At 37.1% G+C, this 20,504-nt stretch overlaps 1 protein-coding gene across 31 annotated transcripts in view; it reads right to left on the reverse strand.

Annotated features, from left to right (window-relative positions):
• Positions 1-20,504, reverse strand: part of LOC137488526 (uncharacterized) — a 250,769-nt gene that overhangs the window by 141,870 nt on the left and 88,395 nt on the right. For all 31 annotated transcript variants that reach the window (XR_015516863.1, XR_015516893.1, XR_015516889.1 and 28 more), the window contains one exon: positions 9,730-9,825. Coding sequence is in view for 7 of the 31 variants with exons in the window: in XM_087295865.1 (XP_087151991.1) it covers positions 9,730-9,825 (96 nt within the window). In the remaining 24 variants the exon portion in view is untranslated. The remainder of the gene's footprint in view (positions 1-9,729; positions 9,826-20,504) is intronic.

Here is a 20,504-nt window from a genome sequence, read left to right on the forward strand (position 1 = left end):
GTATCATAGCAGAAATTAAAGCTTTTTCACTTTCTTTGGAATGCTATAACATTTGGTTTTAGCTATTGTAATTAAATTAGAAAGTAATGTCATGTGGTGGAAATGTTGGTCAAACAAATAACTACTTAAAACTGTTTCAGATTTCAACTTATTTAAATGTATTGTTTCCATGTATTTCAGCTTTTCTGTTTCATATAATATTCGAAAACAGCATTTTTGTGCGATTTTCAATACAATAAACAAGCAATACTTATTTTATTTTATTATTTTTATTATTTTTTTAATTTACAGTAGCAATAATCTTTGAGTCTTCTGTTTTCCAAAGCTAACAATTTAAGTTGAAAAAATGTCATTTTTTGCCCATGGTCAAAAACTACTAGATAAACATAATTTTCTATAAAAACTAATAGTGGCTCTGTGGTTATCACTGTCGTCTCACACCAAGAAGGTCGCTGGTTTGAGTCTCGGCTGGATCAGTTGGCATTTCTGTGTGGAGTTTGTATGTTCTCCCAGTGTTGGCGTGGGAATCCTCCGGTTTCCCCAACAGCAAAGACATGCGCTATAGTTGAATTGAATGAGCTAAATTGTACCTAATGTATGTGTGTAAATGAGAGTGTATTGGTGTGGATGCGGCTGGAAGGGCATCCACTGAATAAAACATATTCTGGAGAATTTAGTGGCTCATTCCGCTGTGGAGACTGCAGATTAGGTAGAAAAGAAAATGAATTAATTAATTAAAATTCGCCATAGTGTATGAGTGTGTTTCCTATTAATGGGAGTAGGGTAAGATTATCATACAGTCAGAATCTTCTATTGGCCCATGCCTGGTTAAAATACAATCAATATCAGAATCAATTATTGGATTACATTTGGTTTAGTACAGTATGTTAGTTCACAAATCAAAGCATCTGTACACCTTGCACTACAATAAAACGTAAAAATAAAAGTGTTTAATTTGAAGTTTCACAAACTGCACTTTTTAAAAACTGCTAACAGATTGGTTTCCCTTAATTCCATTAATAGGCTAATTTCAAGCAGCCGCCATTTAAAAAGCGAAATCGAGACTGCAGTGGGAAGAAACACGGAAGCATCACCTGAGTCACACAGGAATGTTGTGTACCTGGCTTTATATAGTATAAGCGAAGAGAAAGAGAAACAAATTTATAGTTGCATTGCCTTCAGAGAGACCAGAAGTTCTGTTCTGAATAGATAGTGAAAATAAAAAGGGATATCAGACCTCATTTTCAGCTAAGTTAAGGGCAATGTCAAAAGTTAGCTTATGTTTTCTTTCCCAAACACACAGTTTAGATGCCATTTATCAAACTCAAGTTAATTAACTGATTCTTTTATTACATTAGACCTGTCATGATACTGAATTTCGGTACAGAAACAAATGAAAAAAACATACATGCCCTGCTAACATTAAAGCGCTTTTGAACGCAACACTGCTGATTTGCCATTGCATTCAGCAGTGCTCAACAGAAAAGTCTGTGATTGGCTGTGAAGGTCATCAGTTCACCACACTTTACCGATGTTTACCCAGTGCAAACACAGATGGGCAATTGACTGATCTTTGCAGCTGTAAAACGCTCCAGTGTCTGTGTATCTGTGTTTGCATTCTTGACCTTCACAGCCAATCCCAGTCATCTCTATTGAGCACTGGTGTATACGATGGCAAATCAGCCGTGTTTAAGAACATGCAAAGTGGCACTTAAATGTTAGTGCGAAATGGAAGTTTTAAAACGTCAGTACCAGGACAACACTATTACAGACAACACGTAGGTGTGCTACAGAGAACTACATTGTTTTATCGCTCACCGGGTTAAATAGACTGAAGCAGGGAAGCAACTCCACGATGTTTACCTGGTACCATGAACTAGGGTCTGTTCTTTGTATATGGATTACTCAATTTGTTGATTTGGTTATTGACGATTTGACACAATCCAAGATCATTTCCTTCATCAAAATAACAGCTGCACATACAATGTTGTATACAGTAATATACCTGTACATACACTTGTCAATTTGTATATTTGCATTCACTTCTTAATTCTATTTTTTTAAATATATTTATTATCTGTTTTTTGTTCTGTCTCTGTAACTCTGTTGCACTGAGCTCTGTCACGAAAACAAATTCCTTGTATGTCTAAACATACCTGGCAATAAAGCTCTCTCTGATTCTGATTTCTGATTCTGAAAACTCATCTGAGAGTTGTTGTGATAGCAACAGGTCTGATTACTCAAACCTGCACGGGAGCAGGTTTATTTCATTTAAACAGAATTAGGTTAGTTCATTTCAAGCAAAGTAATACTGAAAGTATGAACTGAATGCTGATATTTTTAAAGTTTAATACTTATGTCTAAAGTTAAATGTAAAGAAATTAAATATAAGTTTAAAAAATATGAAAATAAAACCGCAATCTACACTCCGGAATGAGAGTGTCCGGAAGGATATTAAATGTCACAGGAGTGTTCTCTTACTAAGGCATTCAAAGAAAACATTTATCAATATGGACTTTTTAGATACAAACATACCGATTAAGGTACCGATCCAGTTTTAGTACAATTTGTCTGTTATAAAAGACAACAAGCACAATATTTGACAGGTTTTTTTTTGTTGTTTTTTTTAAAGGAATAATAGTTATTCAGTCATTCACGTTTAAAAAGATAATAGCCTATGTCGCTGATTTGATGCTTCGCAATAGTTTTTAAAGACCTTCACCAATATTAAAATCCTTTTTTAATGCAGAATTAATTTACACAGCCAGTCATTACACTGAATAATCCGCTATAAATAGGTTACTAAAAACACTTGACACATGAAAGTGTAAAGCCTGCAGCCCACAACAAATGTGAAAAGTTATGGCGTATCATATTTAACAAACTTACATATTTACGCTTATTATGAATTTTAAGTCATTTTTCTCACATGGATAATTGAATATTAATCAGATGATGCAATGACACTGCTGTACCGTCAGCTAATCGTTGCATTGCTGATCATAATTTTGAGGATCAATAGATCTGTCCTTCGTAACGCACAAATCAGTGGTGTTTAAGAATGTGCTCAGGGATCAAGATTAAAAAATCCAGGATCTGCCAAATTATCTTAAATCATTTATGCGAGGTACGAAGAACAGACCCCTAAAGCCTCGGAGGACACTTAAGCATATTACTCTTAAATAGACTGTGATTTTCTTTAATGTCTAATATGCTTTTAATTGTTTAAATTAAACTTAAAGTGATGTCTAAACCATATCTGCATTTTGAAATTGCAGCAACAGCTGGAGGTTTGTAGTCCACAGCAAGTTGTTGCAATGTTTACATTGTTGATCTTATACTTCCGGGTTTCTTCCCACCACAAGCAAAGAGCTTAGAATGACCAAGAGGCGACACTCAATAGTACGTTCCATTGCAACAGCAGCGGCCAGCAACAGCCTCGCCATTCCACCATTTTAAAGTGAAAGCAGTCAGTTGTCCATTGGATCTTATTGCTGTCATGATGGAAAGTTTTGTTTTTAATTTATTTATTTAAAAAACTCATTAAAGCTGAGATACAACCTGAAAGATGACAATACAACACTTACTATCACAATCGTCAGCACTTTTATTAGTTTATTTTACAGCCTTATAATATTCTGTTATTCTATTGGAACTTTCATTCCAAAATGGCCACCGTGCCATCTAGTGGCTATTTTCCAAATCGCACAAGAGTGTCGCCTCTTGGTGATTATATACTCTTTGCCTCGCTTTCGTGTTTTAAAATGACGACCGAGTAAATTAAGCGTATATATATATATATGGTTGTTGCTAGATCAGATACGTTTGCTGCCGAAAGTTAAGAAGAATTATTTATATTATTTATAAAATTTCCCATTTATTGTATTTAATTAACGTCTACCCCCTCCTCAACCCTAAACCCAATCGTCACAGTAACATAAAAACAGTAGTTGTACCAAGTATTATTTATGATATCTATTAAATTACCTAATAAATTGTATTTTTAATGCCTACTCCCACCCCAACCCAATACTCAACCATTACAGTACTTTAAAAATATTAATTATTGTTATACAGTGTCATTAAAAAAAGCTGCTATATAATGTGCTGATCGCATATCCAGCCGCATATCCGATCTAGACTTTACCTATATATATTCTACTGTTAAGCTGTTGCATGCGCACTATTGCTAAACAAACAATATTATAATTGTCCTTTATATCACACCAAAATACACTATAATGTAACGTAATGTACACACACACACACACACACACACACGCACACACACACACACACACACACACACACACACACACACACACACAAAAAAAACATTTCAAATACATATATACCATAGGCCACAAACAAACACAAGCCTCTGAAGATTTTTCCCAAAACGAAAGCTGCACACAGAGGTGACAGTCTCTAGGGATCTTAAAGACCAACATCCACCCCCTGCTGCATGTGCGCACACACATACACACACACATGCACACACAAACACTCTCTGAAGTCCCCTGGGTGAAATCAAGCAGTAATAGGCCTCTCTCTAGCAGGCAGATGCATTATTTAAAACAGTGGATGAGACACAGAAGTGAAGGATGGGGGGAGAAAATGTTGTAGCCTGGGTCAAATATGCACTTAAAGAGTTGGAGAGGGAGTGTTTGTAAATGCGTTTGCTTCCCCCTCGTCGTCTGCAGACCCTCCAGGTAGAGCGAAACAGCACTCAGTGTTCACGCTGCTCCTCGAGGGAACCGGCGCTCGAGTTACTCACACTTCTGACTCTCGTAGTACAGTAAGTATTTCTGCACGTGAAAAGGATGAAACGCTTCCGACAAGAATCAGTGTGAATATTTTCCCCATCGCCTCGCGCTCGTACACATATCCTCAGAAATATTTGCATGTTTACAACAGCCTAACATCTCGACAACAAAGGCGTTAAAAAAAATAAAAATCCTCCACCTCAGATATCTCTCTCAGACGAAGGCGGCGGCGTCGCTGGAAATCAAATCTTCACCTTTTCTTCAGGTCCTTCTGAATTAACCGTCACACACACACACCGCAAGCAGACCAAAAGCATCTTCACGAAGCCCTCCAGTTGGGAACGGCAGCCAACTTCAAAAATACCGTTCTAGTCTCTCCAAGAGAGACAGATGAAAACAAAAACGACATAAAAGGTTCCTCGCAGTTCCTCGCGCAGATTAAAGGAGATGAATTCTTGGCTGCCCTTAATGCACGTTTAAGCCCAGGCATAGAAATAGATATTAATTAAGAGCGTGTCTGGAAGAAATAGGCCAGAAAAAGAGCAGGGCTTTGAAGCAGAGCTAATCTTCAAAAGCCTGTGATGTTATGATGTTGCATAAGGCCACCGAGGATATTTTGACATAATGGGAACAAAATAAATGGTTGCTTTTTCCTCTTCTCTTTTTTTTTCGCCTGTTTATGTAAATAGCACATTTTGTTCATGGAATTACAATCCGCTAGTTAAAAATCACATCAAAATACACCCGTACTGTGTGATCACACGGTGCGAACGGTTGGCTCACCTGAAAGAAGGGTAGAATTAGAGGAAATGACTGTGAAGCCTTTCGAGAAAAAAAAAATGCTGTTTCTCTTGGGATGCAGGCATGAGACCTACACATTCAGTTGACACATAATGAATTAATATGCAAATAAAGCAAAAACAGACCTATTCGCAGAAACACACGCACGCACTACCCACCACCAACACCGTTTGCCAAACAGGCCAATTTGTGAGATTTATCTGCATGTGCTGTGCAGATGGTGAGGCCAATGTGCAGATGCAACATGCATGACTTTCTCAAACAAACACACATTCTTTGTGATATAATTCTGGCCTTCACTATCTAATTTTATTGCATGGAATACTAGAATGTATGTATTGCATGGCACAGTGGCTCAGTGGTTAGCACAGTTGCCTCACAGCAAGAAGGTCACTGGTTCAAGTCCCGGCTGGACTAAGCTGAAGGAAAATGAATAAATGAATGACATAAAAATTTCAATTCATGCAAACAGTGAAAAAAAAAGTTCACTAAAAATTTAAATTCCGTATGAGATGACAGTTCTTATGTCTTACAAACACAATAATTGTTGGCTACCAAACTGATTTGGTTACTACTAACTTGCATTACCTGAAATGTCATCTTTTATGTTTTACAGTAGAACAAAATTCATACTGTTTATAAAAAACAAAAAACTAATTATGACAAAATTTACATTTCAGTGTAAACCACATCTTTCAGTTACATTATCTAAGATGTGTGAGCGCATATGATTCATTCATTCAGTTTTCTTTTGGCTTAGTCCCTTTATTAATCAGGGGTCGCAACAGAAAAAAACTTCCAACTTATCCAGCACATGTTTTTTTATGCAGTGGATGCCCTTCTAGCTGCAACCCATCACTGGGAAACAGCCATACACACTCATCCACACACATATACGGACAATTTAGCATACCCAATTCACCTATACCCCATGTCTTTGGACTGTGGGGGAAACCGGAGCACCCAAAGGACCCAGACGAACACAGGGAGAACATAGCAAACTCCACACAGAAATGCCAACTGACTTAACGGAGGCTCGAACCAGCAACCTTCTTGGTGTGAGGTGATTATGCTACCCACTGCGCCACTGTGACACCCTGGGCGTATAGGAGTACAATGAAAATACTTTTAGTTATAAATCCCTATCTTATGGTTTTATTTATTTATTTTTTTTAATACAGAAAAGTTTTGATGCTAGAGTTAGATGCTTAAAAATTGCATTTCTGAAAAGAATCTCACACAATTAGCGAACAAATTAGCAAATAACAAATAAACACATTAGATAACACAATTAGGTAACAAATTAACCATTCATAAGAAAATTAGAAACAAACACATAATGTGAAAATAAATAAATAAATAGGGCAGCACCGTGGCTCAGTGGTTAGCACTTTTGCCTCACAGCAAGAAGGTCACTGATTCGAGTTTTGGCTGAGCCAGTTGGCATTTCTGTGTGGAGTTTGCCTGTTCTCCCAGTGTTTGCATGGGTTTTCTCCGGGTGCTACGGTTTTGCCCACAGTCAATGCTCTATTGGTGGATTGGATTACCTTGTGGCAGGAAGTGCATCTGTTATGTAAAACATATGCCAGAGTAGATGGTGGTTCATTCTGCTGTGGCTACCCCTAATAAAATGGGGCGTACTCACACTATGCTATCTGAACTGTGCCTAGGCCTGTTTCCCAGATTGTTTGAGAAGTGTGAGTGCTCTGAATCGAGCTCAGACACGGTTCACTTGGCCGTCCCTGGCCCGGTTGTAAGAGATGTGCCAGAGCACGGTTCACTTGGGCTCAGGTGTGGTATGCTTGTAGTGTGAGTGCAAAGTGCGCCTGAGCCCGAAACTGAAGACAAGATGTGACTTTTTATTGGATTTATTAATCATTCTTACTGTTTAATGAAAGTAAACTGTGATAAATTATTAAAGACGCAAACCCCTCACTGCATGACAGCTGCACCTTTAGCAAACCTTATAATTCCTGCAGCACAAGGACTTTATGACTGTTTATGAGCGTCAAAAGCAGCGGATCTACTCTGTGAAATATTTGACTGCGTGTCACTGCATCCCAAACGACTAAAACTATAAAACTAAAGAAATCGCTTCCTGAACAGCGCAGCATCGATGACGTGAGCGTGTCCAGGCCCGAATGTATTGTGAGTGCGGGCCGCTGGGGGAGACGGGAGTGGGGACTAGTGTGCTTAGGTTCAAGGCAACTGTACATAGTGTGAGTACACCCTAAGAAACTAAGTCGAATAAAACTTAATGAATGATTGACATAAAAATTTAAATTCTTACAAACAGTAAAAAAATGGATTGTTCACCTAAAATGAAAATTCTTACAAACACAAAAATAGTTGGCTAACAAACAGTTTCAGTTACTACAGACGTTTATTATTTAAAATGTCATCTTGTATGTTTCACAGTAGAACAAAAGCCATACTGTTTATTAACAAAAATAAAAATAATGACAGAATTTTTATTTCAGTGTAAACCCCACCTTTCATTTAGTATAAAGTTACAGTATAAAGAAAGTCCTTTTAAATAAAAATTATAATCTCATGTTATTCTTTTAAATAAAAAAAAAGTGCTAGTGTTAGATGCCTAAAAAAATTGCATTCTAACTGCAATGTAAAAACAATCTCACACAATTAGCTAACAAGTTAGCAAACCATTCCTAAGTCAATGGGAAACAAACATATTATGTGACAATAAATAAATAAAATAATAAATAAATAGGACGGCACGGAGGCTCAGTGGTCAGCACTGTCACCTCACAGCAGGAAGGTCGCTGGTTCAAGTCCCAGCTAAACCAGTTGGACCATTTCTTTGTGGAGTTTGCATTTTGCATGTTCTCCCCGTGTTCGCAGGGATTTCCTCCGGGTGCTCCGGTTTTCCCACAGTCCAAAGACCTGTGCTATAGGTCGATTGGATAAACAAAAATTGACCGTAGAATTTTTCAATTCAATTCACCTTTATTTGTATAGCGCTTTTCAAAGCAGCTTCACATAGAAGATCAAAGTAAATTGAAACAGTGCAAATTAGTTTTAGTGTTTATGTGAATGTAAAACTGTATGGGTCTTTCCCAGCACTAGGTTGTGGATGGAAGGGCATACTCTATGTAAAACATATGCCAGAATAGTTGGAGGTTCATTCCACTGTGGTGACCCCTGATAAATAAGGGATTAATCCAAAGAAAAATTAATGAATGAATAAATAAATTAATAAATAAATACAGTATGTACAGTACATGCAACTATAAAATATATGTGTTGTTTTCCTGCCAAATTATCCCATATAATGAAAAGAAACTGCACACTTTTCAAGATTGTTTAGTGTAATTATGACTTAACCGTGCAAATTATTTTTAAGCTACCACTGTTGAAAATATATCTATTACATAACACTTCAAAGTATCATCCCTAGTGTTTCTAGAAAGTATCTGAAGTTTAAGATTTATGTTTTTTTTTTTTGTTTTTTTTTGTTTATTTATGCTACTGAATCGCACTGATCTCTGTTTGTACAGCGTTTTTGTGTTCTTTTTTTTCAGTAAGTTATGTTATGGCATTCTGCAGTGACAAAGTGACTTTTATTAACATTATTAGTAGTCTGAAACAAAATATTGTCTATGTTGGTCATGTCAATCACAGTACATAATCTGGATAATATCAAGAAAACAAAACTTTTTCTCCTCTTTCAAAGACTGATTTCATTATATCTTATATTTATTTATAATACTGAGTTCTCACAGTCACAGCCAACAGATTGACTTCCTCCATCATAATGTGCTCAGCATGTAGGGATGATCTGTTTTTAATTCTTATCCCAATAGAAGACACAAAATATAAAAGAGAAAGAGCGTGTCAGGCGACAGCGATTCAAAAGAAAGATAATGAGTTGTCACCCAAGATCAAGGTCTACCATACGGATCTCTGCAAGATGACGTATGTTGAGCAGACCAAGTCTGTTTCTGGACCTCCCTGAATAGAAACCGCCTTCCGTAATAATCTGGTGATGCACAATTAAATCTATTAGGCTCCTCGAATGACTCTTCATTATCAGTGCGGCTGAACATTGTGTCAAAAGAGAAGATTGATCAAGTACATGTGCGTCCTTCAAACATGCCGGCAGCAGGGATGAGCACAGCTGGCCACAAAAGTGAACACTCACCTCCAGCGATGACTTTTCACTCCCATTCTCATCAATACGCCTGTATAGCCCCTCAGTCACTGACAGTAGCTCGCAGTGTTCAATCACCCCCATCATCTGTGAAAAAAAACATCCAGAAATTAAAATTTTCTTATATTCACTTTTTTCTATGGGTGTTTATGCTGCGGGTTTTGGCATTTCGAGGCGCTATCGATGTAGAACTGCGTTTGTCTGAGTGTACATTGTGGCTATTGACCAATGAGGTTGAGATGTGTCATTAGAATCCCATTAGGCCTTGTGCTCCCCAGAGATAACCTCTGACCTATCGATTCCCTGCACCCGCTTCCCAAGAGTCTTCCAAAGAGAACTCACAATGCTAGCAATACGTTCAAAGAAAATGTTATTCAGAAGTAAACTGTTTCCAGGAGCGTTCCATGGGGAGGTCACAATGCTAGCAATGCCTGCAAGAAAGTGCTTTCTATTCAGACTTAACTCAAGCACAGGGTTAGCTTTTCGCACAAAAAAGTGCACTTTTAGCAATATTTCGATCATTTAACTGATGCTAAAGTCTTTGTTAGCAATATTTAGTTGCTTAAAAGTAACTGATTGTATTTGAAACTAATACTTTGGAGCTTTGGATTTGTTAGCGATAGAGCTGATGCGAAAACCGAGTTAGCAATATTGCTAAAAACATTGACACTTTCCCTGAATGTTGTAGCTAAGAAATTAGCTGCTTATTGACAAGTAAATAAACAAGAGAAAGGCAACAGAAGTATGAAGTGAGGGGGGAACGAATGCTGGGAAAGATTTACAATTGATTTAAGAGGACATAAGGGGAAGTTTGTGTTTGTAGCAGGAACATTCTCTGATCCCTATATCCACTAAAGGCCTGTGCATCAGGCTGAGTGCCATCATTGAGGGAAACTCTCCATGTAATGTTTCCATCCTCTCAAGAGCAAGTGCGTCTGGGAGAGAGAGAAACATTTTCAGGTTAGATGCAATCTGTGTTGAAGAAATATTGAAGTCTGAAATGCAATCTAATTCTCAAGGGAGATGGGCGTTTATGCTCCAAGGAACACTTCACAATAGAGTGAAAAGGATTTTTCAGGTTCAAACTTTGGCAAAAAGGGAAATAATGGCAGGAATGATGGTAGATATACTTTATTTCATGAAAACGGAAGTCATTTAAGTGTGGTTCTTTAGTTTAGGTTGAGTATGTCTTCGCTGGCTAAATGCGATCTTCAGTGTCTGATTTATACTACCTAGGCTTATTGGAAAAACATGCCCTATCACATTTTCTTTCTTTCTTTTTTGTTCAGAAAGGTATGTATACAAACAATGGGTTGAATGTTTCTGCTGAAATGAAACCAGTAAACACCAAGAACTTTGATTCGTTTTCAAGATCAGGTGGAACACGGTTCGACAAAAGGCTCAAAGCTGTGTAAAAACAAGCTAAAATGACATGGTAACTAATATGTGTTTATTATAAATTTTAATGCATAAATAAATTCATGAATTTTGAATAATTATATAATTCATCGTGTTTATTTATCTATTTATTTATTGGTTTGTTTGTGCTCAATTGCTGTTTACTGGTATTTCAAGTTAGTCTAGTGTAGCAGAGGCCAGCTGGAGATGTGCTGTGCAGTTAAACTTCACTCCATGGTCTTTAGCCTCTCTGGTAGAGCTTAATCCCACCTCGGACCTGGTTGGGTGGTGTAGGACCGGTAGGGTAAAGGCTCGAACACACTGGGACGCTTTTCATTTCCGTTTATCGGCAGCATTTTTTGAGACATTTATCTGCATTCAAACCCAATCGATTTTCACTGACGTTGAGCAGAAGAGTATGTGAAATTACTTCTTGACGGTAGATGGCACTACACAACTTTAAGCTTCTAGCAAAGAAGCACAGAAGAAGAGAGAAAGTCGATACACTTGTTGTTAAAGTTACTGGCGATTCGAACAGTCGTGCTGCTTCTTGATTCTAAGATCACATTTGCACAAATATTTGGCCTTGCTTATTGTCGAACCCTGCTTTTAAGAAAACTACAATTTAAAATGATTTCCAACCAGTCAAAGTGGCTAGTGGACTAGTGGAGATGTCTGTTTAACCTGCCAAAGCTGAAATCTACCCGCATTTAGCTGGTTGGTGGGTGTTAATGTAAAGCCCTGCTCATGAGAGACATTCACATCTGCTTTTATCGCATAAATCCACGAGATACCGCTGTCGACTGACTAAATGACTGACTGAGTGACCGATCGACTGGCCCATCCTCCTCCTTCCCTAAACTCAGCCAACAGCGTTTTCAAAAGCACAGATTGACCAGCGCCCACCTACTTTCCTAAACCCAACCAATAGTGCTTTCAAAAGCACAGATTGACCAGCACCCACCCACTAATCTAAAAACCAACCAACAGTTTTAAAAGAGAAAGCTCTTGCCTGATTTTTACCACGTTTGCAGATTATACCACATTCTCACAGTTATTTACTTGGTTAATTTTTTGGCTTCTGTTTTTGTCTTTTAACCCACTGTCTGGAACCGTTCTTCACCGGACCGAACCTCGTGGTCATGGTCATCTCAGTCGTAGTGTTTGTTTTAAAGATGGAATGCAGCCAAATATACTTCTGGCTACATAATTTATGATCTTCAAAAATGCATATAGGGTTACGTTTTCAGAATGAGCATATGTTGTTTTATCATAACAAAATGTTTCATTATCATATTTTTTCATTATTTTATATTATTCTCCAAATATTTATATGCATCCATTAGCACTCCATTGTGGCCCTTGGGAGTCACTGGAGTCCACTTCGAGAACTCCTGGCATAACATAGTAAACTAATGCCCACAAAAAGACCAACATTTTTAAATGTTACTATTTTACTATCATCATCTTGTACTACATTGACAAATTTTCACTCTCTTCATTTCTACTCTAGTATAATCTTAGTTGCTGTGACTATGGGTTAATTATTTTATTGCCAATTTGTGTGTGTTTTTTATTTGACAAAATGTTTTTATTATTACAAAATGTTTCTACTGTATTTTATTAGGTTATTTATTTTTGATCTCCATTTTTCTTTTATAGGTGATGTTAATTATTATTATTTTTTAAAAACATTTCCGGCATCGCAATGGTGCATTGGGTAGCACTGTTGCCTCACAGCAAGAAGGTCACTGCTTCGAGCCTCGGCTGGGTCAGTTGGCCTTTCTGTGTGGAGTTTGCATGTTGTTCCCGTGTTCCCGTGGGTTTCTTCTGGATGCTCCAGTTTCCCACACAGTGCAAAGACATGCACTATAAGTGAATTGGGCACCTGTTGCATAAAAACATATGCTGGGTCAATTAGGGGTCCATTCCGCAGTGGCAACCCCGGATTAATAAAGGGACTAAGCCAAAAAGAAAATGAATGAATGAATGAAAAACATTTCTACAGACCTCTAAGCACTCCCCTAGGCCCTTCGGAAGTCCCAAAGAAAACCCCTGACCTAATCTAGCAAACAAATGCTTCCAAAAGACGCCTTATTCCAAATCTTCCCATTTTAATACCATCATCTTGTATTATAGCGACTCTGTGTGCCTTAATTCTCTAAACACTACTCTCTTTTGGGCATTAAAACCCCTATCGGTCAACCACAAGTCATGATATCAATTATTCATGGTTATCTATTTCCTCACTAGAAGATAAAGTACCAAGATGCACTGCGATTTTCAATACTTCCCTTAGACATCGACTTAATGGTGGAAAGAATCACTATATGAGCAGAGCTATTCGACTACTGTAGTCTCTCTCCTATCCATACACACACACACACAGACAAGGCGCGAGTGGGCAGATGTCCAACCGAGTGGAGATTAGCTTGATATGGAGAAGGAGCTTTCTGCTGAGAATCAAATGGAATCAGAGTCTCTCCACCTACCACCTGCAATCAATCCTGGGGAAGAGCTTCGTTCTCAGCACAATTACAATCAGCCATATTCAGTATCGGGTTTGTCCTCTTTGTTCCTCATTATCGACTAGCACTCAACTCCGCGCACTCAACCTCAATAGAACGACAGGAGAAAAATGGACGTGGACTGACAATCCGAGGGGGCCAAGTGGAGAATCTTAGAGCTTACAAGAGAAAATGGGCGGGAGGGAAAAAGTAATTGGAGTTTTAAAAATTAGGGGGTTGAAAGATTGCATCCTCGGTTTACGTCCGTGAGGAAAAAAGTTGAGTTAGCCAGTGGGTTTGATTATCAGTAGGACTTGATCAACCTTGCTGAAATAAATACTTGTTATGAGAATAACATGGACATGCTTTTCAGTACTTATATAGGTCGATATTTAAACAAAACTACATCTGTCACAAACAATGCTGTAAAAGAAAAAAAAGACAAAAAAATATGGTGTCTTCAAAAACAACTAAAATAAAACTCCTAAGTCTCTATTAAGTATTCTGTGTCAGGTAGATGTACACTACCTGACAAAAGTCTTGCCTGTCTAAGTTTTAGGAACAACAAATAATAACTTGACTTCTAGTTAATCATTTAGGGAATCAAAAGTGGCTTATATAAAAGGCAAAGTCCTCTAGATTATTTTACTAAAATAAAACATGATCATGCCTTGATTTAAATTTTATTAATTAGGATTTAAAGACTTTGTTTAGACAAAAGTCTTGTCACTTAACAGAAATAATGTACAGTATAGAATATAAAGTCATGGTGCAAGAATTATTATTGTGACTGACTCCCATGAGCTTGGAGGACTGCATTCATACATCTCTGCAATCAAATAGTTTATCAACAAAGTCATCTGGAATGGCAAAGAAAGCATTTTTGCAGGACTTACAGAGTTCATCAAGATTCTTTGGATTCATCTTCAATGCTTCCCCCTTTATCTTACCCCAGCTATGCTCAATAATGTTCATGTTTGGTCTCCTGGAGCACCTTGACCTTCTTTGCTTTCAGGAACTTTGATGTAGAGGCTGAAGTATGAGAAGGAGCGCTATCCTGCTGAAGAATTTGCCCTCTCCTGTAGTTTGTAATGTAATGGGCAGCACAAATGTCTTAATACCGCAGGCTGCTGATGTTGCCATCCACTCTGCAGATCTCCTGAACACCCCCATACTGAAAGTAACCCCAAACCATGATTTTTCCTTCACCAAGTGTGACTGATTTCTATGAGAATCTTTGGTCCATGCGGGTTCTAATAGGTCTTCTGCAGTATTTGTGAGGATTGGGATGCAGTTCACCAGATGATTTATCAGAAAAATCTACCTTCTGCCACTTTTTCAAATGACAACCAGAAGTTAAGTTGTTATTAGTTGCTCGTACAACTGGGCTCGATGACAAGATTTTTGTCAGGTAGTGTATGTCACAATACTGAAGTAGGAAATTGGTAAAACTACTAAGTTATGCTGAGTCCCTGTGAAATGAAAATCAAACTTATTAATAGTATTATTTTCTTTGAAGTATCAGTATGTTAGTCTTAAGGTTATCTATAAGTTGTAACAACAAACGACATAAACATCTAAAGCTCTGCCTAAATGGATCTGCTTCTGCCTAACTCAACTCTTCAACCCATCAACTTCTAATTCAGTTTCTGGTAAAATGTTATCTTTTGTTTTTTTAAGGGGTACAGACTACTGTATGTCCTGCCCTGTTTTCATGTTTCAGTTTAAATGACTCAAATATCAAAGCACTTCACAGAACCCTTACAAAAGTTGATATTATTATGCCAGAGTGAGCTCTTCACATGAGTACATTGATGTTTATAGAGTTTAAATCTGTTTGCTAGCATGCTAGCAGCTTTCTACACTAGTTGTAATCTGAGGCAATTTCTTCAGCTTTTCTTTTAAGGTTCTTCAGACTCCACTGTCTAACAGCTTGCATTGGCATTGAGCATTGGTTATATGAAAGTACTGATGTAATCACTGGCATAATCATCATTTATTTAAAACCCCAAATATGAAGCATATTTGAAATGATCAGAATGACCCCAATGTGTCTGCAAGCAGATTGTGAGATTTAAGAATTGATCTGGTCTAGCAATTGATCAGAGCCAACCAAGGTCTTGGATTTTTCTCAGATAGTCAGGAGAGAGAAATATGGGATAAATCTGCCTGTTTATGTGCTAGTGCTTAGGGTTTTTTCTTCTCCAGTTGGTTGAACTATATGACTTTGTTTACTTGTTTACTTATAATTTTACTTACTTATACACTAGACTTTTAACCAGCACAGGCTTATTCTGAAAACGTAGTCCCGTGGACATTTCTGGAGACTGTGAATTATTTAGTCGGAGGTACGTATGGCTGCATTTAATTTTTTAAGCGAACACTATGGGGTGGTATGACGCCATTCCTTTTGGTGCTTACCAGCTGACTTCTTACCTCCATGTGGAGTGCTTTCCCATCGAAACTAGTTTGTCCAGTCAGCTCGTCATGTACGTTGGCGGACTTGAGACACAGAGAGAAGTTGACGACGTTGACGAGTAGGTTTGAGTCTGGGAAAAAGCGGTTCCAGAAATCAGGTAAGACAAAAACAGAATCCAAAAAATAATGAATAACAGGGTGAGAATGTGGTAAAATCTGAAAACGTGGTAAAAATCAGATGATGGCTTTTCTTTTTCTGGATGGCTTTTGTAAGCCATCGGTTCGGTTTAGGGAAGTGGGTAGGTAGGTCAATCAGTAAAATTGGTTGGGTTTAGGGAAGGAGGAAGGTGGGTCAGTCGATTGGCTGGTCGCCCAGTCAATCATTCAGTCATTCAGTCAGTTGACAGCGGCCTCTGGTGGGTTTAAGCAAGAACATTACGGGCGCAAATGGCACTCGCAAGAGACATTTGAGATGCATAAAAGTGCACACAGCGGCCTCTCGCGGATTTGCGAAAACATAAACTGCAAAAATTTGTATCTCCCAGGACGTATTTCGCGGCCTCCAGAAATGTCCATAACGGGTTGCTTTTAACTTATATTTATACTTATAATAATTAAGTTAAATACATACACATTACATCTACAAGCAAGTTTTTGTATCACGTTATGATTTCTGCATAAAATTACAAAAGCAATACATGATTTGGTGAAAATGACGATATCATCTATATACAACACCTATTACATATTCTGTTATTTTCATTTGCAATTACTTGACAACCATAACAACAATGTTGGACTACAAGATCATATGTGCGCAGTCACGGAGTGTTTCTTTTCAAAATGACATTGCCACCTTCTGGTCTGGCATGAAAATTACAGCATTTTGAAGGGATAATTCACACACAAAAAATAAAATGACCTCTTAACCTTAAAAGAAAGAAACGCGGTCCCACTTTATATTGAGTGGCCTTAACTACTATGTACTTGCATCAATGAATAAATACAATGTACTTACTGTGTTCATATTGCAGAAAATATTCTGGTGCTCTTGGTGTGGGACAAGGGTAAGGTTAGGGACAGTTTTGGTGGTATAAGTAGGTTTAACCCTTTCACGTGGGAGTTTTAAATTCTCCAGCTGACCCTCCTGCGTGAGTTTTTTTTTTTTTTTTGTGACCGTTACTTACAATCCATTGTGTTCTAAAGTTCCCATAGCGACGTATCAAGTTTATTACATGATCCACCAGCCCTAATGATCTATGTACTGTATATTTTGTATTTTGTTTCTTTTTGCCCTTTTCTGTAAATATTGACAAATGTTCTAATTATATTGTAAAATTTCTGATACTCCGATTCTCAAATATATATAAAACAGCATATATAGTTTTAACAGCATATAGATGATCATATTATTTGTTATATGGTGGGTAATAGGTGCCGCCATTGTTGCGGCAGTATTTATATTATTTATAAAAATAATGCATTAATAGTATTTAATTAGCTAGATGGGATAGAGCTGAAGATACTCACGCCAATATAGCATAATCTAAGTATCTTAAGCTGTATCACATCTAGACTTCACCCTCTCCTGCAGTGCGGTGAGGTCTAGCTGAGGATGCTCACGTCAGTATAGCATAATTTTTGTGACACTGTACAACAAATCATATTTTAACATTACTGTGAGCATTGGGTTTAGGATTGAGGTAGGGGTAGATGCTAATAAAATACAACTGACGGGTTATCTAATACATAATATTAATATATCTCGTTTACTTCTAATCGCAGCTTTATTCCTTCTTGCAACAACCAGAGGAGAGATCCGAGCTGCTGGATTTAAATCATGCTTATTCATAATTTTCTGCTAAAATACATAAAGGTAAGCAATTATTTAAAAAATATTCTAGTAACATACTGTAAATTGTGTATTTTACGTGAAAAAAGCACATAGTCCAGTTATATTGAAAATAAGTATTATTGCTGTCTTCATGGACATTTGCATGTATTTTACATATCTTAAAAGGTATGTTTTGCTTGTAGTTTTGTGTATTTAAATAACTGAAACCTAAAATAAATGTTATAAATTGTGATTAATGACAGAATTTATGTGCCTTAGCGTGCGCCATTAAATTTTAATTTTAGCAGTTAATGATGTGTGCTAATCACACCAGTGTGATCATACACTTAAGGGACCAGCTAAGGATGATCACACTGGTGTGATTGTAAGTTTGAAAGGGTTAAGGGTGGATAAGGTGTAAGGGATGGTCAACAGTGTAATTATGTAATTGCAGAAACATAATTACCAATGTAATTACATGCATATATTTAATCAATTATAAGTACAATGTAAAAACATGTATTTACACAATAAGTACAATGTAACAAATGATTTATTTCAGTGTGAATGTATTAGTTAAGGCCACTTAATTTGAAGTGGGCCCAGAAACTCAAATAGGTTATAAACAATTAGAGGGTGAATAAATGATGATAGAGTAGTCATTTTTAGATAAGCTATTCCTACACTGAAAAAAAAAAAAAGATTTCTGCAAAACTGTTGCAAACAATTCATATGGACTGAATTTAAACAAACAAATTACATTTTGTAATATTCAGCTTAAGGTGTTTGTTTAAACTCACCCCAAATAAATAGTTTACAAGCAATAAAAAAATAGTACGTCTATTGAATTATCTTTGAATAATATTTTTCAGAGTAATAAGTTATTTTTGCTGACTATGTTTATGTTCGTCTTCTGTACTAAATTTTTTGTACATTTTTGTCATGTAAACAAACCATAGACAAAAACAGCATCATGCCATTGAACATTTACTGCTTAAAAAAAAAAAAATGTTGCAAACATTCTAATCAAATTCCTCCACAACCAAATTTATCTGAGCAGTGCTACATCAAGTTCATCACTTCATACTCCTCGCGGCCAACAAATAGTTGTATCTACTGTACTACTCATAAAGAATGTGCTCAAATGAAACATAACCGAGACTAGAGTCTCCCGATCTGTGACAGAGCAATAAAACTTCCCTCGGGGAATCGCTAACTGTGTTTAGTGTTTACTTTCCAAAGCAGGCAGTGACTCACAGTTCTAGAAAAACAGGCAAGAGAAACATTGCCTTGGCAAGAAGAAACCGCTAGCACATAAACAGGCAAATGCTACACACAAAACCCATGTCTAATGGCTGTGAGAATACACAAAATGCACATCCCAGATGCTGTTAATATTCTCTCTGTTGTTCAGTCTGTTTCTCCTCTGCTCCTCTCAAACCGTTTCGGCCCGCAGGAGTGTGTTGTTTACTAACCACGAGGGACTCGGTATCTCGCAGAATGCTGACTACATCGCTTTTACACACAGGTTTCACAACAGAGGGACGTGATAGGCCTGAGGCGCACACACACACACATACACACACACAATAACAGAAGAGCATTAGCATGAAGAATAAAGAAGACGGCAGCGCTTTGAGGGAAGGAGCAGCACTAACGAAGCAGTGTTGTCAGGAATAAAAATAAAAACACTCGAGAAGACACCTGTGGAAGAGAGAATAGTGTCTTTTCTCTGTAATGGTAGCGTGGAGGGAACATTATCTGTCAACAGATGCAGCACAAAAAGCCTGATCTAAATTTCCTGAAGCAAAAACATGTGCAGTCAAGGAAGAGCAGAACAACAGGGTGGTAGTTTTCGACAAGTTTGGGTTTTTAAGGCATTATTGTAACCACAAACCGTCTGGCTGGTTCTGGATTCCTGCCAGCAAACCTTGCTAGTGAAGTCTACGCATGTTATAAATGTATTATATTCACAATTGACTTTAGATTTGTTTGTTTTATGATAAGATGACATATCTTTTTTGTATTAGCCTATTTTTCTATTTATATCTCCCTTTTTGGTCACGCTTTATTTTGATGATCCGTTGGTTGAATTTAAGTTATGTTGCATCTACAAGCCAATTAATTGTCATTAGATTATAAGTAAACAGTTAGGTTGGGGTTAGGGTCAGTGTAAGCTGACATGTTCTTGCAAAGTTTCTTATAGTCAACTAAATGTCTGTTTAGCAGCAGTTTCAACATTTATTAAGCAGACAGTCTTCTAATGCTCAAATGAACCATCAAAATAAAGTGTTCTCCTATTTTTGCATTTGCAGTTTTAGTGATTTTTCAAGTTAAACTAAATAAGAAATATTTTTTTTTATATTATGGTTTAAATATTAATCATGTTAGTTAAAGTCTACATATCAACTATGCATGATCTATTTTAAGTAAGTTTTTCCTATTCATATCTATATGATGATTGCTTAAATTACATGAAATTAGAAAATTACACTTAAAAAAACATTTTTTCTGCTAATTCAAACTACTTGTTTAAAATGAGCTGAATCAACACAATTCCTGAGTTTTTTTGTTTGTTTGTTTTTTTGCTTTTGAGACAACTTAATGGT

This window comes from Danio rerio, chromosome 19 (genome assembly GCF_052040795.2).
Source record: "Danio rerio strain M-AB ecotype USA chromosome 19, GRCz13ab, whole genome shotgun sequence".
Taxonomy (NCBI): domain Eukaryota; kingdom Metazoa; phylum Chordata; class Actinopteri; order Cypriniformes; family Danionidae; genus Danio; species Danio rerio.